At 41.0% G+C, this 23,742-nt stretch overlaps 1 protein-coding gene across 3 annotated transcripts in view; it reads left to right on the forward strand.

Moving 5' to 3' along the window:
• The window catches only part of vps13a (vacuolar protein sorting 13 homolog A), a 410,927-nt gene that overhangs the window by 9,078 nt on the left and 378,107 nt on the right, over nt 1–23,742 (forward strand). For all 3 annotated transcript variants that reach the window (XM_060837965.1, XM_060837981.1, XM_060837974.1), the window contains exon 2: nt 13,833–13,876. In XM_060837965.1, coding sequence (XP_060693948.1) covers nt 13,833–13,876 — 44 coding nt within the window. The remainder of the gene's footprint in view (nt 1–13,832; nt 13,877–23,742) is intronic.

Raw genomic sequence — 23,742 nt, forward strand, 5'->3', positions numbered from 1 at the left:
TCACTTACCAAGTATTACTAATGTTGTTTGTCCAGTCTTTTTGGATTAAAATCCTTCATGATTACAGTAGTATCCTTGTTGCCTACATCTCCAAATTTTTTTGGTTTTAGTACTATCTCCTATCTCTCCAGTAATATGAGAAGCCTATGAACAACTCCCACTCATGTTTTACAATGCTTGTTGCTTCGTAGCTTTACTCAATTTGATTCCTCGTGTAGATTCCTTTGCTGATATCCATTTTTCACTGTTGCACTTATTTCACCGAACAATTTTCCTTTTTTGCCTGTCCTTTCTAAAAATAGAATATTCCTGAATGTTCAGTTCCCAGCCTTGATTCTCCTTAATGTCGTCTTAAGTACAATGACATTCTATTGGTTTATAGCAAATGTGCTGTTAATTCATCTACTTTATTGCAGATGTTCTGCATTCGGATACAGTTATAACTTTCACTGTTTGCTTTTAGTCATTTGGTAGTGCAGAATTTGAGTATTCTTGGGCAAAGAAGACACTTTTTTTTGCATCAAACATGTTTGTCTGCATTCATCACAACCAATGTTCCCTCTAATTATTTTTCTTTATGGAAATGCAGATTTCCAAGGTCCACATGACAGCAATTTCCAAAACTGGAGCCCAGTTCTGTGATTGCATGCCGATTGCAGTGTGTGGAACCTTGGAGCCTTAGAGGGACTGTTGATTGGTTTTGCAAGATTACAGTTTCAAGAGGCAAACCAGTATTTATGCTGCATGAAAGGAGAATGTTAATTGATATGCAGGTAGGCTCTGGTAGAAGATTGGTGAGGTCCTTGAAGCAACTACCAATCACAGTACGCAATAAAGAAGTTGGATACTCTGTATTTGCTGTTAGTCCTTTGCCTTCCACTGAATCTTGTACTTTCTAGATTATGTTTTCCGCTTTTCTTTCTCATTCTTGCCTCTCTGCCCTCCTCTTGCGCTGCTGCTGTCATTTGGGACTAGCTAGACCTACAGCTAGGAAGAGAGTTGCATGATTTTGATCCAGTATCAACTGGGTGAATGGGAGGGGATATCAAGTTTTGAGTACAGATGGTGTGTGGCTTCAAATGAAATCAAAGGAGGCAGAACACCATAAATATCTTGCATTAATGGTGACGGAAACCACTTGCCTGTCCCCCTAAATGTGCAATCTCCTACATTTACCCTGTGCTGTTCTTTCCTTATGGCTCTTGCCCATTGACTCTACTTCAGGGTGTCGTCACTTGTAGCAGTTCAAGCTGAGAGCTGGTTTTGAAGTGACACAGCTCAAGATATCTGCAATTCTATTTTCTTCTATTCACCCATCCGTTTTTCAGTGTACCTGTGGGATGGCTACCTTCTGGAAAGTACTACTTGGGAAGTTCTCAACCCCTGCCATGTTCCACACAATTTCTAGCTGCCCCCAAGTTTGGAAACTTGAGCTTGAGTTGAAGCAATTGGAGATCCTTAGTCATGATTACCATCCAAGATAAGATAATGAGTATTGAAGCTCCAACATGATTCAGGAATTACTGATCAACAGTGTTGCTTGAAATCTTATAAACAAAAGTGATGTATCACAAACAAGGCTGGAGTGTTTGCAGTTCTGGTTGAGGGTGGGTGCAGAGTAGATATGTAAAACTAGCTGGTGAAACTTTTAAAAAAAATATGTAGTGTATCTTTCTGACATCTCTACACCAAAGGTTTGTTAAAGTAAAGGCTTTTGGGTTTCCATATTTTTAGCATCTGCTGATATTTATCTGGTTAGGGCAAGGTGATTCTGCATCTTCCATTAATTCTGCTTACCAACTGCTCAGTGGAGCTGTTCTTTGGTTTATTTTTTCTGATTGCTCGGCTGTATTGCTTTGGTTAATCTTAACCCTTTGCTATCCACCTCTATAATGTAGGAACTTTAACTGAAGTTATTTTTTTGGACCTACATCCTAAATTTTCTGTCTAGTTTGTTTAGCTGCACTCTCCAGATTTGTTATGTTTTAAAATAGGATCTTGCTCATTTGGTTGATCAATGAATTCCAGTTTTACACTCCTCTTGGTCAGGAGCTGCGGTGGCAGTGTCTGCACCTCTGAGCCAGAGGGCTTGGGTTCAAGTCCCACCTGCTCCAGAGGTGTGTAGTAACATCCCTAAATGGGTTGATTTAGAGAATATCTACTCTCTTTTGGTCTCAGTTATTTTTGTTTTTGTGGTCTCTGTTCTTCCCTCTCTTCTTCCCTCTCTTCTAGAGAATATTCCAACAAACTGGGGACGGTGTGTCCTCAGTTGACTTTGGCTGGGTGAGGTATCTCCCTTACCAGCTGTTTTGTGTGAAAGTACTTCTGGTTCTCATTTAATTTTAAGAATGTGTATTCTATTGCATTTTGAGTTATTTTCTCCTCCTCTTTTTAAAATGATGGGCCTCCCTGGACCTTTCTTACCAATTTCCCCCATTTGCGAATAGCCATTGTCTCAGAATTGTAATTTCCTTTTCTGGCTTTTTTTTGTGAACAGTGAATGTAAATTTACCCCGTCTAACACAGAATTAATTTATCCCCAACATTGCATTGTAAATAACAGGCCCACAACTTCAATGACCTCATACTGGTTTAGCAGAAGGGTTCCTTGAGAGTCTCATTCTTTTGCTAGCAATTTCAAAGCTAAAATAAACAGATTAGTACTCAGTCAGGAAATCCAGCGTTATAGGGATGAGGCAGGAAAGTGGATTTGAGGATTATCAGATTAGCCATGACCTCATGGAATGGTAGAGCAGACTAGATGGGCTGAATGGCCTACTTCTCATAGTCTAATTATCTCAACACACTCTCATAATTGGTTTCTATTTTACATGCCTATAATCCAGCGGTTGAAAGTTGCTGGGCTATCAGTGTACATTTAATCAGACTATTACTTGAATGGTTAAAAATTTGTCTGTAAGTTTCAGGCACTAAATTAAACTAGTGAGGATAGTTTTCTCTTTAATGTCGACTAAACAGCTGAAGTCTCCTCAGAAAGCACAATCTTAATCATCTTATGCCTTGATTGTCAACCTGCTTTGCAATAAGAATCTAAGCTTTTGCCAGGCAAATAAAATGGCAAAACTTTGTATACGAGAAAATGTAAATGCCTCTGTCCTCTTCCAAGATTGGGATTCTTTTGGACAAATTTTAAACAGGTCTGCACTTTGACTTGAATTGGTTGCAACTCTTTTTTTTATCTGTATCTTCACTGGGTTGAGTCAGGCTATTTTTAAAACTTTGTTCTTTTTCTGCTCACCTTTTCTTTTCCTCTTTTGAAATGCTGTTTCTTGATCTCTATCTCCTTTTTGTTTTTCACACTCCTCCATATCTTTCTTTCCCCCCCTCTTTCATTGACTACTAGCTCCAGTCTCTTCTGTATCAGCTGAACCTTTGCTAACTTGAGCTTTGTTTGTTTACATTGTTGACCGTAGTTTTTTGACTAAATGTCAAGATTGCAAGCCACTAGTCTCTAAATTTCATACTTTTTAGCTTTTGGTCTGAGTTCTATTTCCAAATACCTAGTCATACTTTTCATTTTATCAATGGACAAAGTCTGTAAGGTATTCAAAGTTCTCTTTCACTCTTGAAAATACACGACCTGGGAAATGATGTTGCTTTTGGTTACAACCCTCTCTGCTATCTCCGCTCATTTAATTCTGGTGTGATTTTATTAATTTTAATTAATGCAGCATTATCTTAAGAAACCATTGGAGCTAAAGGCTGATAAGGCCCTGGAGCTGACGGGTTGCATCCAAGGATTTTTAAGAATATTGATATAGAGCTAGTGGTTGCACAGGTAGAATCTTCCAGGAATCCTTAGTTTCTGGAAAATTCCTATAGGATTGGAAAGCTGAGAAATGGTGAGAAATGGTCAACTATCGGCCAGTTAGCTTAACATATCATGGGAATATGTTAGAGTCTATTATAAGGCATGTAAAAACAGAGCAATTGGAGGTATACTATATAATCAAATAGTTAACATGACTTCATGAAGTGAAAATCATGCTTGGCTAAATTATTAGAATTCCTTTGTGGAGATAATGAGCAGGATAGGTAAAGAGGAATTGGGAGATGAATTCGAATTTCTGAAAGGCATCTTACAAGGTACTACATGTAAGGATATTTAGTAAGACCCCACAGAATTAGAGATTGTATATTAACTAAATAGAGGATTAGCTAACTAATAGAATTGGGACAAACGGGCATTTTCAGGATAGCAACTATAACTAGTGTTGGGCCACTTTTTAATGACTTGAATGAAGAAAGTATTGTCAAATTTGCAGATGACACAAAAGTTAGGGGGATGGCAAGTAGCAAGGTTGATGGATTTCACAGAAATAGTCAAAATTATAGACACATTAACAAAAATCTTTGTCAGTGAAATATAGTATGGGAAAATGTGAGATCATGCACTTTGGCAGGAAGAATAGAAGAGCTGCCTGTTTCTTACTAGAGGCTGAAAAAAGCTGTACCACAAAGAAATCCCATTCTTCTATAATCTGGATTCCAGAATTACACTCTCTTTTTTGGGGTGTAATCAATTTTTTATACAGCTCCAGCAAAACCACCTTGCTCTAAACTCTTTGTCTCTGTTAATAAGGGCTGGTATGCTGTCTTAACCACTTGTCTAGCTATCTTAAGGGGTTGACGGACCTGCACACTAAAGTTTCCTGATCCTTGGTGTTTCTCTTGATTCTATCATTCATCTTGTAATTACTTGCCTTAGTTGACCTGCTTAAGTGCATCACACGTTCTTACACATTTGAATTTCATATACCATTGATTGACCTAACCAGACCTATATCCTCCTGTGGGCACTGAGAGGCAGAAGTACTAACCATTGATCACTCTGCTGCCCACTGTATTGACCTTATGGAAGTTTGGCTGTTCATCTCCCCTGTTAAACATTCCTTCTGGATCCCACCCCTCTGCCACGTTAGTTTAAACCTTCCTCAAAAGCACTAGCAAGCTTCCCAGTATAGATATTAGTTTCATTCCTGTTTAGATGCATCCATTTTGTACAGTCCCACTGCCGCAAAAAGTGGTCCCAGTGTCCCAGAATTCTAAAACCCTCCCATTTGTATCATCTGTCCTATTTTTGTATTCTGAGCACATGGTACTAGTAGTAACCCTGAGATTTTTGTTTGGGTTCTGTTTTTTCAATCTGTTTTTCTAGGGCTCTAAATTCAGCTTGCAGGACCTCAACCACTTCCCTTTTCTACCTCTGGTACCATATTTTTTAAAAAATGACTTCACAGGATGTGGGTGTCATTGTCCAGGCCGGCATTTGATATCCATGCAAATATGCCCAGAGGGTAGTTAAGTACCACCCACATTGTGGGTCTGGAGTCATGTATAACCCAGGCTAAGAAGTTTCCTTCCTTTTAAAGGGCATTAGTGAAAACCGACACTTGTTTCATGTACTACATTAGAATTCTAATTCCACGAACTGTCATGATAGTTTTGAAGTCGGGTCCCCAGACATTACCTTTATTAACAGGCTAGTGTTAATGCTGCTAGTGTTAATGCTACTTGGTCATCAGCTCTCTTTTACGTACCACAATCTGTTTGTTTGCCCTATGGTTGTTCAGTGGACTTGTAGTCTTTAGTGGTCACAGAAACACCTGTCAGTACCCCTTGCTTTTTAGGTCTCCTTGTCTAAGGAAAGACGTTTGGCATTTTAAACAGTCCAGTGAAGATTCATTAGGTTGATCATGGAAATGGAAGTTTTTTGCTTCTGAAGAGATGTTGAGCAGGTTGGGTTTGTACTCTACTGGAGTTAAGAATGAGAGGAATCTTTTGAAGCATAGATTATGTGGGGCCTTGACAAGGTAAATACTGAGAGGTTATTTTCCCTTGTGGGTGAGTTTAGGAACACGGCATAAATTGGAAGTAAGAGGTTGGTCAATTATGACAGAGATGGAGGAATGTCTTTTGGAGGTCTGTGGAATTCTTTACCACAGTGGATTGCAGAAGCTTAGAGAGTTTTAATGAATAAGGGATTTGAGAAATATCAGATACTCTGTGATCTCATTGACGAGCAGAGTGGGTTTAGTGAGCAGAATGGCCTACTCTGCTCCCTGCTTGTTAAGGTTGTCATATTTTCTGCTGAGGCATGAAGCTCTGGAAAATTCTACCAATGCTTCACCGCTTTTAAGAAACACTTTTTAAAAGCTTACCCCTTTGGCCAATCTTTTGATCAGTTGACCTAGTATTCTCATTGTGTGAATTGGTGTTGTTGAAAGGAGATATTAAAGAAGTCTTGAGTCCTGTGATTTGCAGCGCGATCAACCTTTTATTTGGAGTTCCTAACCAATGCATTGAGAGGTTCCTTTACAGGTCACTGACTTCCCTAGCCAAATCCAGCACTTTTATACATTTTTATTATAATAATTACATGCAACATGAATAGCATTGTGAGCCACATTGCCACAATCTGCATATCCAATTCTGTACACACTATCAATGATGGGCAACTCTATGGACTGTCCTAGGTCCTCCCATGATCTCATGATGTTTACACTTTATCATCTTTCTTTGAGATGTATTGTAAGAGCCTAATCACATTCCAGTACTGACAATTATATTCCTTCTCAGGCATTTGCAAGCTGCATCTCATTGATTGCCAATAACCTGTATACTTACCACCAAGAAGTCTTAAAATACTGTATTGCAGTTTATATTCCCTACTGATGTTAGTACAGAAGATTAGAAAAGATGTTAATTTCTACCAATTGTTATGAAGTCTTTAAGATCAATTCTAATATAAAGATATTACAGTTCTGTAACAAGGCTGACAAATTGGGGCAGCTTCTCTCTCTGTCTCTCTCACCTGATCTTCTGAGATCAAACAAACAATTTCTTGCAGCTGCAGTTTATAACCTCTGCTATTTGCATGCTCTGAGTTGAGTTTAAACCAGGTGGTTAATTCATGGATAAAATTTACTGTGTCTATGCTAAATGTTTTTCATACTTATTTTCTTTAATTAATAAGACTGTTCATTTGAATTCAATCATTTTACAGCTTTACCAAGTCATTCAAAGGAGCCTGTTTGAGATCCTTAAAATTCAATAGGATATTACCTCTGTCCTTTGGAAGTAAGGATCTGAACTTCACAGCTTCAATTGCTTATTTCTTCACAGTTGCAATGACTGTTCTTTATAACTTTTCTGTAATTCCTGCCATGCATTGGTGCTCTTTCAGATGTTATCTGATATTACAATTTGCTGTTTCTATCCTGGTTGATAGAGTAGGAATTTTCTTTATTGCCTATAGCTATCTGCTTAAAGGAATTCAGTTATACCCCTTGGTTTGTACATTTGCATTTCTAATTTGCAATTACCTTAAATACAAAATACTGTGGGATTAGACTTTTTCTTCTACATTTTTACTAAATAACAAACTTGGGAGGCTGGTTAGTGTATATGTATCCCTTATCCTTTCAAGGGTATTCTTTATCAAAATGTTTTAGTATTTAGAACTGCTTGTATACCGAAAATCTGATTAAATTGCCCTGTCTTTTCTCACCGGGACCCTATTTTGATTCCCATGGGATCTTGCATTACCTTATCCTGCAACTTTGTACGAAGACCACAAGTCTGGCTGTGAATGTCTGTTATATGTAACTGCTGATCCCCTATTAGGCCATTTTATGTAAAATTTAGTCACCAGCAGCTGCAATAGATATCATGGTTTATAATGTTTTGTTTTGTCATGGTTGAGGGTATGTTTGTCAAACTGGGAAGTCGTTTTTGAAGATGTTTTGTCCCATGTCTAGGTGACGTCTTCTCTGCTTTGGTGCCTCCTTTGAAGCGCTGCTGCACTGTCTCTTGAATTTTTTTCTTCGGCTCTGTTTCTGCTTCCCGTTGTCGGTTCCAATTATTCGTTGTAGTGGCTGGTACACTGTGTCCTGGTTAATGTGCTTGTCCATGGATGTGTGCCATGCTTCTAGGAATTCTCTGGCTGTCCACTGTATGGCTTGTCCTATGATTGTGTGTTGTCCCAGTTGAATTTGTGGTCCTTGCCATCTGTGTGCATGGCTCCTAGGGGCTGTGTTTGTGGATATGGATTGTTAGTTGTCTGCCTGTTTGTCTTATATAGTGTTTTGTGCAGTCTTTGCATGGAAGATTGCAAATTACATTAGTCATGCACATGATGAATAATAGGTCTTTTTGTCCTGATGAGTTGTTCTGTGTGGCTATTGGTTTATAGGTTATCCTGAATCCCAGTGGTCAGAGACATCTGGCTGTCAGTTCCGTGATGTTACTACCACAGGGACGCAAAAACAACAGACCTCCTAGCTGCACAGAATGTACACTCAGAACTAACTGATTAAACAAAGAGGCCGCAAATGGTCAGACAAACCAATGTACCCTCGCTATCAAAGAAAAGACAATTGAACAACCTCAACACCAAAGAGACACAAGCCCTAAAAAAATTCAAAAATGACAGGAACATAATTATTGTATCAGTAGACAAGCGCAGAATGAAGGTTATCATGGGCAAGACCCCATGTACGGTATTCAGAAAGCAGAGAAACCACTTGCAGATCCTGACACCTACCTACAGAGGGAGTTTGACCCCACACTACAGCTAACCAACGCAATAAACAATACAATGGAACTTGCAAAAAAAAAGACTAATAATCAGAATTGACCTACAAAGGATGAAACCAGAAAGCAACAACACCCCAAGATTTTAGGGATTACTCAAAGTACACAAACCAGACATACCACTCACCCATTGAGGCACTCCTGGGAAAGCCATCACTTAAAGTGGCAAAAACTAAATCTAAAATATCTTATCAGCGGATCCAAACACTATAATCACAGGAATTCCTAGACAACGTCCAGAACATAAACATAGATGAGGATGAAGAAATGGTCACATTTGATGTAATGGCATTGTTTACTTCAATTGACAAAACTCTAGCCAGAGAGACGATAGCCAACCTCCTGGACAAGCAGAACAGAGAACACAATGGGAAAACCCATCAATAAGGACTGCATACGCAAACTAGTAGAACCGTGCTTGATGGTGCACTTAATGGTGAAGGAATAGAATCTTACCTAACTCCTATCAGGTGCTCCATTAACCATAGAGACTCGCCATTGCTGACTGAGTAACTTAGCTGCTTTTTCTTTTGTTGGAGGACTTTGACTGCATCCTGACTTGAATGAAGCAGCAAGCCAATTCAAATTGATCTTCCTTAACCCCTCTCTCTTCCTTTTTTTTAAGGGGACAGGAAAGGGAACCATCGGCCTATCATTCCTGATGAAGGGCTTTTGCCCGAAACATCGATTTCGCTGCACTTTGGATGCTGCCTGAACTGCTGTGCTCTTCCAGCACCATTAATCCAGAATCTGGTTTCCAGCATCTGAAGTCATTGTTTTTACCTTCTACATTGGTGGGAGCAACTGACAGTGAAATTTTGCATTTAAGACCTAAGCATATAGTATCTTCAGAACTACCACCATTTTTGCTTTGTGGTTGACTGTGATGCCAGAATACACTTAGTGTTCAGTGATAAGCTTTTAGCTGCCTTTTTCAAAACTCAAGAGAAAACGTGCCGTTTACCTCTCAGAGTCATAGAGTTATAAAACACTAAAACAGAGACTTCAATCCAACCCATCTGCATGACCAGACCTCTCAATTTGACCTAACCCCACTTGCCAGTATTTGATCCACTTCTCTCTAAATCTTTCCCATTCGTATACCCATCTAAATGTCATAATTGTACTTGCCTCCACAACCTCCTCTGATAGCTCTTTCCATACATATAGCACCCACTGCTTAGTAAAGTTACCCCCTCAGATTTTTTTTGAAATCTTTCCCTTCTCACCTTAAGTCTATGCCCTTTAGTTTTGGATCCTGCTGACCCTCACATCCCCAACATTAGGAAAATGAAGTTTGGCCATTCACCCTGTTGCGTCAGCCATAGTGCGTTTTGACCCTTATATTCACCTAAGTACTGTGAGTCGATTCTTAATAGTAATAAATGTTCTTTTATCTATTTCAATGTGACAATAACAAATACACTATAGACATTAACATTCAAAATCTAAGACTTTGATTAAATGCCACCACACTAGATCTTGGCCTCGACCCACATGGTGATGATCTTCTGGCGGTCCCAGGGTTGTCATCTCTTCACGCTAGTTGGTCTTTTGTAAGTGTTCCTGTTCATGAACATGGTGTTACAGTGATTCTTAAAGCTGGCTGCTTTTGTGCTCCTTTTCTGAGGGTTTTTGGTAGGAATCAAGGCTTGATCGCCCTGAATGATTGGTCCCAATCAGGTATGGATGTGTTGATGGGATGATCCTTTAGCCTCCATTTCTGAAGGTGTGAGGGGCACATAGGTTTCTAGCCTTTCACAGATAAGGGTGTGAGGTGATCCTTTTGTTGTGGAAAACAACTCAATGTTTTTTATTGTTCTGGGAATACCCTCGTTCAATTGTACATTGTGTTGTCTGTAGCTGCAGTCTGTCTGGGTCTGTAGTTGGATAATTTCAGTGTTTTTAGCACAGATACCCATAAGGTAGACAGTGAGAGCCTTTTTCCTCTGGTGATGGTGAGCACGAGGGGACATAGCTTTAATTTGAGGGGGAGATACGTAAAGGACAGGTGTCAGAGGTAGGTTCTTTACTCAAAGTAGTAAGGGCATGGAATGCCCTGCCTGCAATAGCAGTAGACTCACCGACTTTAAGGGCATTTAAATGGTCATTGGATAAATATATGGATAATAATGGAATGGAATAGGTTAGATGGGCTTCAGATTGGCAAAACAGAGGGATGAAGGGCCTGTACTGTGCTGTAATGTTCTATGATACTTTTGGCCAATGCTTGACTTGATTTGATTTCCCAGCATGCTTTTTTATTATCCGGTTTCTTGTAAGTCCATCATTTTTGAGCAGCCTGTCCGGCCACAACCCTATTCACGTCCCTTGTAATTTTATAAACCTCCTATAAGGTCACCCCTCAGCATCTAATGTTCCAGTGAAAAAAGCCCTGCCTATTCAACCTCTAACTCAAAAACCCTCTGGTCCTGGCAACATCCTGTAAACTTTTTCTGCACTCTCAAGTTTAACAACATACTCTTCTCGAGAAGAGTAACGAGAATCCCGAGGTATTGTAAAGGTGGCTTCAGCAATGACCTGCACAGCCAATTCGTGTGCTCCATGCACTGACCAATGAAATCCAGTATGCTAAATGCATTTCTTCACTACTTGGTTTACCTGCAACTCCACTTTCAAGCAACTATGAACCTGCGCACCTAGGTTTGTTTGTTCGGCAGCAGTCCCATTAATGGTGAAAGTCCTGCCCTGGATTGCCTTGCCAAAATGCAGCAACACACATATATTTGAATTAAACCTCATCGTCCAATCCTCAGCTCATTAGCCCATCTGATCAATATCCCTGTTGTACTCTTCCTTGCTATCCACTATTTCACCTATTTCAGTGTCATCTGCAAACTTTCTAATTGTACTTTCTGTATTCCAATCCAAATCATTTATCAGACTTGGGGGTATGTTTGTCGAGCTGGCAAGTTGATTTGTAGATGTTTTGACCGCTGTCTAGGTGACTTCTTCAGTGCTTTGGAGCCTCCTGTGAAGTGCCACTGTACTGTCTTCTGGAATTTATTTGGTTCTGTTTCTGCTGCTTCTGGTTGTCTGTTCCAGTTGTTCATTGTAGTGGCTGGTATAGTCCAGGTCAATGTGCTTGTCAGTGGATGAGTGCCATGCTTCTAGGAATTCTGTGGCTGTCATCTGTTTAGCTTGTCCAATGATCGTTGTCTTGATCAGCTGAATTTGTGGCCCTTGTCATCCTTTGTGTATGGCTACTAGGGGCAGTTAGTGTTCTAGGTGATATTCGTGGGTGTGGATTGTTAGTTGTTTGCTTGTTTGACTTATATAGTGTTCTGTGCAGTCTTTGCTTGCAACCATCTGAACACGAGAAGCTGCATTTGGACCCTGTTCGAAAGGGCTACAACACACTGTAGCCCTCCTGACCGATGAAGGGAAGAAGAACACCTCTACTGAATCTTCACCAAGAAATGATATCCCTGCAACTTCGTCTGCAGATTCCTAACAGACAGACGATGTGATGAGGATGTGCCATGACCTAGCTTACTAGTCATGCAACCTTTTTATATATTTAAAAAAGAAATGTCTTGGACCTGACAGCCAGGCTTCTCTGACCACTGGGATTCATGACAGCCCATAAACTGACAGCCACACTTCGACAACAACTCACCAGATTGAAAGATCCTATACACATCATTTGCGAGACCAACATAATTTACAAGATTTGCAATGCCAGAAACAGCAGGAACGGAACTAAATAAATTCCAGAAGATAAAGTACAGCAGTGCTTCACAGGCGGCTCCACAGCACTGAAGATGTCACCTAGACAGGGGATGGAACGTCTGCAAATCAACTTCCCAGCTCGGCAAACATACTTACAACTATGCCTGCGGCACCCAAGCTACAAATCTTTATGCAAACCTTGAAAATCATTTTTATAAATGATGAAATGCAGTGGACTTGGCACTGATCCTTGTGGCACGTTTGCTGGTCGCAGGCCTCCAGACTGAAAATGAAACTCGATCACCACCCTCTGTCTCCTGCCTTTGAGCCAATTTTGTATTCAGTTGGCTAGCTTCCCCCAGATCCCATGTGATCTAAACTTTCTAATCCGTCTACCATGTGGAACCTTTGTTGAACACTTGAAATCCACAGATAATGTCTGCCACTCTCCCTTTGTCAATTTATCACCTCTTCCAAAAAAAACTTTCTCAAGTTACCTGAGATGCGATTTTCCCCTGAACAAATCTGTTTAAGTCTTTGCCTTTCCAAGTATATGCAAATCCCATCCCTCTGAATCCCTCCAATAATTTATGCACCACTGACGTAAGGCTCACCAGTATATAGCTACCTGGCTTTTTCCTACCACCTTTCTTAAATAGTGACATCACATTAGCCAACCTCCAATCTTCTGGCACCTCACCTGTGACTGTTGATGATACAAATGTCTTAAGGGGTCCAGCAACCTCTTCCCTAGCTTCCCACTAAATTCTGGGAAATGTGTGATCAGGTCCTGGGGATTTATCTACCTTTTTGTATGTTTTAGATGTCCTCTGCTGCAAAAGGAACGTTTTTCAAGACTTCACTTTATTTTAACCTGGAATGCTGTAACTTTCAAAAACAGTTTTTTTTAAAAAAATGCATCTGCCTTCAGTGAGTTGAGAGATGGAGGAAGTAAGAGAGGATCCTGCTATGTGTCACTTGTTCATAACAAAGTAAATGATCAAACTATCTGAGGCAAGAGTTGTCACCATCCATCACAGTATCTGTACTTTTACACGGTACTATTTGTTTGTGTGTGTGTGTGTGTGTTTGTGTGAGAGAGAGATTTGTAGCATCAAGAAATAATAGACCCTGACTCTGTTTTTGACTTTGGATGACTTGAAGTCAATATGTTTAACACACTCTCGGCAACAGTCCTACCTGTCTTTTGGAGCCTATAAAACTCCTTATTGTCGCTACAAAAGAACGTTCTTCTTTGTAATGAAATAGAAAATGGTGTGTATAATCACGTTCCTATTTTAACGATATTAAGAAGTCTTTTATTTGACAGCAGCCCCATAGAGGTTTTATTATACAAAATAAGTAAAATTTTGCTATTAATCCAAATATAGAAATTCATTCAATCTTATCCTGCTGGGGCTTGATTATGTATTGCATTGTATTGTTTCCTGATATTACTACTTTCTCCCTCAGACTGCATGGCTTAATTTCTAATGAAAATTAAATTATTTATTTTTTCACAGGAGATGTAGTTCTCAATAACCTGGAAATAAAAGAAAATGCATTGGTAAGTAACTTAATTTGTTTTTTAAATTTTGCAAATAATTTGATTGTTCTTGTTTTTTTTATTATAAATAAAACACAGTAAGCTGAAATTTAAATCCCCAATGTCGGAGAGGGATGAGGATGAAAACTTAGAGGTATATATATAGTTAGTGAGGTCTCTACTGAATTGTCCTTTACCATTAGGTGAATGAACAAGCATCAAGCTATGAAGAAGAAACAAGTGAGAAAGTAGGTCAGTTGTGTGCCAGGTCAAATGTTGTTTGATGTATGATGCCATCACTGTAAGTCCTCGTCTGTCCATGTTTAATCCAAGGGCTGTAATAGTTTGAGGAACGGAAGTTCTGATATAACTGAAATGGAGCAACAAGGAGCAGTTGTAAGCGCCAATTGGTAATACTTTATTTTTGGTTTACAATAGACTCTGTTGAAATTGATTTTTTTTTTGCCCGTTCTTTGGGAACACTTGCAGATTTGGTGTGATGTTTGGCATAATCTAGATCTCTCAAACTGGCCAATTTCATCAGGGCCTGAATGTTATTGACCTTTGAATGTGAAAGGAAACTAGAATGGTGATTGAAGGATTTGCAGACCGGAATCTTGGGCGGCATGATGGCACAGTGGTTAGCACTGCTGCCTCACAGCGCCAAAGACCTGGGTTCAATTACCTGTTCAACTGTCTGTGTGGAGTTTGCACATTCTCCCCGTGTCTGCGTGGATTTCTTCCAGGTGCTCTGGTTTCCTCCCACAATCCAAAGATGTACCGGTTAGGTGAATTGGCCATGCTAATTTGCCTGTAGTGTCATGTGAAGGGGTAAATGTAGTGGAATGGGTCTGGGTGGGTTGCTCTTCGGAGGGTCGGTGTGGACTTGTTAGGCCAAACGGCCTGTTTCCACACTGTAAGTAATCTAATCTTTAAAAAAAGTCCAATTTGATATCTGGCCAGTTCCTCTGGACCTATGTGTTTTTGGCCTTTTGGCCTTTGAATTGTGAAATTCCTGATAAATTTAATTTTGAAAGTATCAAAATTGTTTTGAGATGTCCAGCATCTGCATCAAGTTTTTTTTTCCTGAATCGGTCAAGCGTTTATATAAGCCTGTATAATGCAGTTAGTATTTTGGGGCAATTACATTTGAAAGGAAATCCGACTGGTTTCTTTTCATTGTCCCCTTCTTCTGCCTGGCTGAATATGTTCTCACATTGAAAAGCATCTCCTCCTCATCACCCTTCCAATCAAAAGCTATTGCTTTGAGTTTCTGCAAGAATCCTAGCCAAGCCCACCTTTTTGACACTCAAATTTAAAAGTGATAACTTCAATTTAAATGGGTTTCCTCAGGCCATGGTGATTCCAGGAATTGTCTCATTGCTTATTCCTGGCAGATTTAGGCCTCCTTCCTGATATCTTTCTCTCATGCGTTGACTTGTATCAGTCACTTCCTGTTCTTGCCATGAATTGGAAGTTTTTAATCAGTTTTTTTGTTTCTGATTTCCATCTTTCTCTTAAATGCAACTAATCCTCTTCTGACTCTTCTTGTTTTTCCTTGACATTTCTTTATATTTCTGGAGAGAGGCATTCAAATAATAATTTATGTAAGGCTGGAGACTCTTTCAAGCTACCTTTGACTACACTTTTTCTCCCTTTTTTGTTTCCTATAAGTTTTATCCTACTTTCCCTGAGATGGCAGTCAGCAGAGTGATTCACTCCTTGTGTCTGAAGCGGAAGATCAGAGAGTAGTTGACTGTCTATGGTGACTACAATTGCAGGAAGTGTGTTTTAGTTGCGGCTTCTATCAGATCAGTTGGAGGCACTGAGGAGCATATAGGAAGCAGCTTGTGATAGAGAGTATCTTCAGAAAGTGGTCTTACCATCGGTGCAGTCAGGTAGATGGGTGATTGCTAGCAGAGACCTGCTCTGGATATTCCCCTCTCAAACAAGTATACTGTGTTGGACACTTTTGAGGGAGATAGTGTGTCAGAAGAACATAGCCGTGGCAACCAGGTCTTTGACACTATGACTGGTTCTGCTGTTAAGTGGGATATAGTGTCATAGAGATGTACAGCATGGATACAGAACCTTCAGTCTAACTCCTCCATTCCAACCAGATATCCCAACCCAATCTAGTCAGCACCCAGGCCATATCCCTCAAACTCTTCCTATTCATATACCTATCCAGATACCTTTTAAATGTGCTGCAATTGTACCAGCCTCCACTACTTCCTCTGGCAGTCTATTCCATACACACACTACCCTCTGAATGAAAAAGTTGCCCCTTAGGTCCCTTGTATATCTTGCCCCTCTCACTCTTAAACTTATGCCTTCTAGTTCTGGACTCCCCCACCTGAGGAAAAAGACTTTGTCTATTTACTCTATCCATGCCACTCATGATTTTATAACCCTCTATAAGGTCACCCTTTAGCCTCCCATGCTCCAGAGAAAACATCCCTAGCCTATAGCTCAAATCCTCCAACCCTGGCAAATCCATGTCAATCTTTTCTGAACCCTTTCAAGTTTCACAACATCCGTCCCAATAGGAAGGAGACCGTAATTGCATGCAATATTCCAAAAGTGGCCTAACCAATGTCCTGTACAGCCACAACATGACCTCCCAACTCCTGTACTCAATACTCTGAACAATAAAGGAAAGCACACCAAACGCCGCCTTCACTATCCTATCTACCTATGACTCTACTCTGAAGGAACTATGAACCTGCACTCCAAGGTCTGTTTGTTCAGCAACACTCCCTAGGGCTTTATCATTAAGAGTATTAGTTCTGCTAAGATTTGCTTTCCCAAAATGCAGCACCTTGCATTTATCTAAATTAAACTCCATCTGCCACTCCTCAGCCCATTGGCCCATTTGATCAAGATCCAAGTTAACCTCCTTCGCTATCCACTACACCTCCAATTTTGGTGTCATCTCTGTGCAATTTTGATAGGCACAGACAAGCCTTTCTGCAGCTATGAGGGAGACTTCAGGATAATGTGTTGCCTCTCTGGTGTCAGGGTCAAGGTCATCTGAGAGCAGTTTCGACAAATTCTTCAAAGGGGAGCATGAGCAACTGGAGGTCATTGTACACATTGGTACCAGCAACATAGGTAGAGAAAAGAATGAGGTTCTACATAATGAATATAAGAAGTTGGTAGCAGGTTAAAAAGCAGGAGCTCAAGGGAATTCAAGTGATCTCTGATTACTCCTAATGCCATGCATTAGTGAGAATAGGAACAGGAGGATAGGCAGATTAATGTACTGCTGAGGAACTGATGCAGGGTGTAGATCTACCTATTTGAGAAGGAGCAAAACTCTGCCTTATTTCCCAAGGGACGGTAAGGTAGGTAAGACTGAGATGCTAGTGGGGAGTATTTTGGGACTAGTGACCATAATTCTATTAGTTTTAAACAATTTCTAGAAAAGCGTATGCCTTATCTCTTATTTCAAGTTCTAAATTGGAGCAAAACCAATTTTGACAGTATTAGACAGGAACTTCAAAAGTTGATTGGGTGATGTTTGTTCACAGGTAAAGGTGTGACTGGGAAGTGGGAGGCTTTCAAAAGTGAGACAGTGAGAGTTTAGCGACAGTATGTTCCTGTTCGTGTGAAGGGCAAGGCTGCTAGGAGTATGGATGACTAGGGACATTGAGGGTTTGTCAAGAAATAGAAGGAAACATGTGTGTAGTTAGCAGGGAATGAATGAATTCCTACAAGTGTATAAAACCAGTAAAAGCATACTTGAGGCGGGAAATCACGAGGGCAAAAATGGACATGATAGCTTGAGCAAATAGAGTAAAGGAGAATCCAAAGAGATTCTTCAAGTACAATAAGGGCAAAAGAGTAACTTGGGAGAGAATCAGGCTCCTAACAGAGATATTTGTGTCGTTCACAGGCACTGGTTAGGTAGCAGAAGACTGGCAGCACACCGTTGGTCAGAGGACTCCATTCTGAACAATAACCTTCTACCATCACCCTCTGTCTCCCACTATCAAGCAAATTGCACTGGAGAGTGGCTAATGTTGCCATTATTTAAGAAGCCTTACAAACAAAAGCCAGGGAGCCATAGACTGGTGAGCCTGATATCAGTGGTGAGTAAGTTGTTGGAGGGGATTCTGAGAAAGAGGAGTTACATATATTTGGAAAGGCAAGGATTGATTAAAGATAGTCAGCATTGCTTTGTGTGTAGGGAAATATTCTCTCTCAAACTTGAGTTTTATGAAGAGCTGATCACGCAGATAGATTAAGGCAGAATGGTGGTAGTTATTGACATGGACTTCAGCAAGAATTCAATAAGGCTTCACCTGATTCACTGATTAGAAAGGTTAGATCCAAGGCGAGCTAGGCAATTGGATACACAATTTGCTTGATGTTGGGAGACAGAGGCTGGTGGTCGAAGGTTATTGTTCAGACTGGATGCCTTTGACCAGTGGTGTGCTGTAAGGATTGGTGCTGGTTCCACTGTTTCTTTTACTTAACCAATTTGGATGAGAATATTGATGTGGTTACTAAGTTGGCAGATGATGCCAAAATTTGTGGTGTAGTGGACAGTGAAAATTGTCTAAGAGTATAATGGGATCTTGATTGACTGGACCAATGGGCTGAGGAGTGGCAAATGGAGTTTAATTTAGATAAATGAGTGGTGTTGTAGTTTAAGACAAACCAAGGCAAGACTTGCACCATTAACGTTTGGGTCCTGGGGAGTATTGTCAAACAGAGACCTAGTGGTACAGATAAGTAGTTCCTTTTAAAATGTGGCATCACAGGTAGATAGAACATAGAAAGATACAGCGCAGTACAGGCCCTTCGGCTCTCGATTTTGCGCTGATCCAAGCCCGCCTAACCTACACTAGCCCACTTTCCTCCATATGCCTATCCAATGCCCTTTTAAATGCCCATAAAGAGGGAGAGTCCACCACTGTTACTGGCAGGGCATTCCATGAACTCACGACTCGCTGAGTAAAGAATCTACCCCTAACATCAGTCCTACACCTACCACCCCTTAATTTAAAGCTATGCCCCCTCGTAATAGCTGACTCCATACATGGAAAAAGGTTCTCATGGTCAACCCTATCTAAACCCCTAATCATCTTGTACACCTCTATCAAGTCACCCCTAAACCTTCTTTTGTCCAATGAAAACAGCCCCAAGTGCCTCAGCCTTTCCTCATACGATCGTCCTACCATACCAGGCAACATCCTGGTAAACCTCCTTTGCACGCGTTCCAGTCCCTCCACATCCTTCCTATAGTATGGCGACCAAAACTGCACTCAATACTCCAGATGCGGCCGCACCAGAGTCCTATACAACTGCAACATGACCTCAGGACTCCGGAACTCAATTCCTCTACCAATAAAAGCCAGTACGCCATATGCTTTCTTCACACACTATTTACCTGGGCGGCAACTTTCAGAGATCTGTGTACATAGACACCAAGATCCCTCTGCTCATCCACACTACCAAGTATCCGACCATTAGCCCAGTACTCCATCTTCTTGATACTCTTACCAAAGTGAATCACTTCACACTTAGCTACATTGAACTCCATTGCCACCTTTCTGCCCAGCTCTGCAACTTATCTATATCCCGCTGTAACCTGCCACATCCTTCCTCACTGTTAGCAACTCCAACGACTTTCGTATCATCTGCAAACTTGCTCACCCAACCTTCTAGCCCCTCCTCCAGGTCATTTATAAAAATGACAAACAGCAATGGTCCCAAAACAGATCCTTGCGGTACACCGCTGGTAACTGCACTCCAAGATGAAACTTTACCATCAACTACTACCCTCTGTCTTCTTCCAGCCAGCCAATTCCTAATCCAAACCTCCAACGCACCCTCAATGCCATATCTCCGTATTTTTTGCAGTAGCCTACCATGGGGAACCTTATCAAATGCCTTACTAAAATCCATATACACCACATCTACCGCTTTACCCTTGTCCACCTCCTTAGTCACCTTCTCAAAGAATTCAATAAGGTTTGTGAGGCACGACCTGCCCTTCACAAAACCATGCTGACTATCCTTGATCACATCATTCCTATCCAGATGTTCATAAATCCTATCCCTTACAATTCTCTCTAAGATTTTGCCCACAACAGAGGTAAGACTCACCGGCCGATAGTTACTAAGGTTATCCCTACTCCCCTTCTTGAATAAGGGAACCATATTTGCTACCCTCCAGTCTTCTGGCACTATTGCTGTGGACAACGAGGACATAAAAATCAAGGCTAATGGCTCTGCAATCTCCTCCCTTGCTTCCCAGAGAATCCTAGGATAAATGCCATCATGCCCGGGGGACTTATCTATATTCATCCTTTCCAGTATTTCCAACACCTCTTCCCTTCATAACTCAAAGCCATCCATTCTAATTAAGTGTGACTCAATATTCACATCCGCAACAATGTCCTGTTCCTGAGTAATACAAGAAATTGGTGAAACTACATCTGAAATACTCAATACAATTCTGGTCACTCTGCTATAGGGAGGAGCTATTAAACTGAAATAGGTGCAGAAAAGATTTACAAGTACATTACTGAAACTGGAAAGGTGAATTATAAGGAGTGGCTGGTTAGATTGGAAGTTTTCTTTTCCCTGAAGTATTGAAGGCTGAGGGATGACCTCACGTTTATAAAATCCTGAGGGCTATAGATAAGGTGAGTAGCCAAATCCTTTCTGCAGGGTAGGGGAGTCCAAAACTAAAGGGCATAAATTTAAGGTTAGAGGGGAAGGATTTAAAAGAAACCTGAGGGGCAACATTTTCCACATAGATGGTTGTGTATATGGAACGAGCTGCCAGAAGAAGTGATAGAGGTGTGAACAGTTAGAATGTTAAAGGACATTTGGACAGGTACGTGAATAGGTAAGGTTTGAGTGATATGGGCCAAATACAGGCAAATGGGTCTAGTATGACTTAGAAAATCTTGTTGGCATGGGTGAGTTGGACCAAAAGGTCTTTCTATGTTGTTCTGAACTCTATCCGATCTGTCAGATGATGGCATCTTCTGTACTAGTACTTCCAATATGTCTTTCTCCTCAACCAGCTTGCTTGCCAACCGTGGTGCACAGGTCCCTCCCACTGTGTCCAATTTACTTTTTGTGCATTTCAGTCCCCCCACCCCCCACTATATAGTCGTCATATGGTTCCCCTTGTTTTCATCAGCCTCTGTATTCAAAGGATTACCACCTGGATAATTGCCACCATCAAATATATCTTCTCTTGCCTTTTCCTTGTATCATTTCATTCCCTGATACCATCGGGCAGCACAGTGGTTAGCACTGCTCCTTTAAAGTGTCAGGGACCTAGGTTTGAGTCCACCCTTTGGTGACTCTGCAAACTCTACACAGCCACATTCTCCCCATGTCTGGGAGAGTTTCCTCCAGATGTTCTAGTTTCCTGACTACAGTCGAAAGATGCGCAGGTTAGGTGGATTGACCACACTAAAGTGTCCATGGTGACCAGTGGTGTGCAGGCTAGGTTGATTTATCCCTGGGAAATGCAGGGATTCAGGGATGGTGGGGTGGGTTTATGTAGGATGCTCTTTGGAGAGCCCATGTGGACTCGATGGGCCAAATGGCATCCTTCCACACTGTAGAGATTCTATAATGCCCTGCTCAAACCTCGTGTCCTGCTACTTAGTCACTCCCTTGTCCTGTCCCTCATTTTTCTACTCCTTTTGCATGCAAATACTGAAGATGCAGTACTAGTCTTCAACCACCTCTCAACACCATTCAAGGCCTCTCATCCTCTTGTACTAAGTAGCAGTTTGTTTTTGTTTGTTTCAATTTATTATACTGTATTCAGCTGCTTCTAATGAAATAGTATTGCTACAAAGTTAGAGAGTGTATGGTCACTTTGAGATAGAAAGTATTTTCTGAATTTAAGTACAGCCACAGCTGCCGGTATAAAGCGCAACCCACCCAGACCCATTCCCCTACATTTACCCCTTTACTTAACCTGCAATTTAGAATGGCCAATTCACCTAACCTGCACCTGGAAACCAGAGCACCCAGAGGAAACCTACACAGACACTGGGAGAATGACTGTGTGGAGTTTGCACAGTTGCCTGAGGCAGGAATTGAACCCGGGTCTCTAGCGCTGTGAGGCAGCAGTGCTAACCACTGTGCCACCGTGCTGCCTGTAAGAAAAGAACTTGCGGTTAACAATGGGGTTCTGGAGGCAAAGGTAATGGGTTAACAAGGTGAAAAAGCATTTATTATGTCGAGCCATTTAACAACATTGGAAGCATTTAGTATGTAAGGTCAGTTTAACAAGGTGGAACATATTCATTATGTGAAGCCAGTTAAGGTTAAGAACATTCATTGTGTAACAGCAGATGGCTTAATCTTTAGTATTGACACTCGCTGATTATAATGGTCACTCAATGAATATGTATGTCGCCTTATCTGGGTGCTCTTCCATGGAAAGTGACTATATAATTAATTAACAACTGCTGTTTGAACGAGAAAACCGAGAACTCATGTCCCTGCACGGGCGATCATTCTCTCTCCCTCCAGGGCCCGGAATAAAGATGAAGGGGGTAAAACTATACTGTGTATCTGAGTGTTTTGCTTCAACTGAGGGGGAAACGGGATGACACATGGATGATAGTAAAATGAAGGGTATGTAGGTTAGTTTGTTTGACATGTAGCTGTGAAGGACATTGGTTCGGCCACCTTTTGGAATACTACATGCAATTCTGGTCTCCCTGCTATAGAAAGGATGTTGTGAAACTTGAAAGGATTCAGAAAAGATTTACAAGATGTTGCCAGGGTTGGAGAGTTTGAGCTATAGGCAGAGGCTGAATAGAACATAAAACATACAAAGCTGAAAATATGTTGCTGGAAAAGCCCTTCTTCATGCCCGAAACGTCGATTCTCCTGCTCCTTGGATGCTGCCTGACCTGCGCTTTTCCAGCAACACATTTTCAGCTCTGATCCCTAGCATCTACAGTCCTCACTTTCTTCCATAAAACATACATAGAACAGTACATCCCATGACAAGCCCTTCACCTTCTATGTTGTACTGACCTTTTTATCCTATACCAAACTAACCTACATATTCATTTGACTATCATCTATGTGCCTATCCAAGAGTTGCTTAAATGTCCCTAATGTATCTGACTTTACCACCATTGCTGGCAGTGCATTCCACACATCCACCACTTTTTGTAAAGAACTGTCTGATACCTCCCCTAAACCTTCCTCCAGTCACTTTAAAATTATGCCCCTTGTGATAGCCATTTCTACCCTGGGGAAAAGTCTCTGACTATCCACTATCTATGCCGGTCATCATCATGTACACCTCTATCAAGTCACCTCTAATCCTTTTTTTTGTTCCAGTGAGTAAAGCCTTAGCTCCCTTATCCTTTCTTCATTAGATATGCCCTCCAGTTCAGGCAGCATCCTGGTAAATCTCCTCTGCACTCTTTCATCTATTTCCTCATCAAAGTGATTTATAAGAATCACAGAGCAGAGGTCCCAGAACAGATCCCCGTGGAACACCACTAGTCACAGAGCTCCAGTCTGAGTACTTTCCACTGACTACCACCTTTGTCTTCTATGGACCAGACAATTCTGTATCCAGACCGCCAAATCTCCCTGTATCCCATGTCGCCTCGCTTTCTGAATGAGCCTACCATGGGGAATCTTACCTATGCATTGCTAAAATTCATGTCCATCAAATCCACTGCTGTACATTTTTAATGTGTTTTGTCACATCATCCTCAAAAAAAATTCAGTAAGGCTTGTGAAGCATGACTTGCCCCTCATAAAGTCATGCTGATGGTCTCTAATCAAGTTATGCTTTTCCAAATAATCATAAATCCTGTCTCTTGGAATCCTCTCCAAATAATTTGCCCACTACTGACATAAGACTGGATATT

The sequence above is a fragment of the Hemiscyllium ocellatum genome, chromosome 2, assembly GCF_020745735.1.
Source record: "Hemiscyllium ocellatum isolate sHemOce1 chromosome 2, sHemOce1.pat.X.cur, whole genome shotgun sequence".
In the NCBI taxonomy this organism is placed as follows: domain Eukaryota; kingdom Metazoa; phylum Chordata; class Chondrichthyes; order Orectolobiformes; family Hemiscylliidae; genus Hemiscyllium; species Hemiscyllium ocellatum.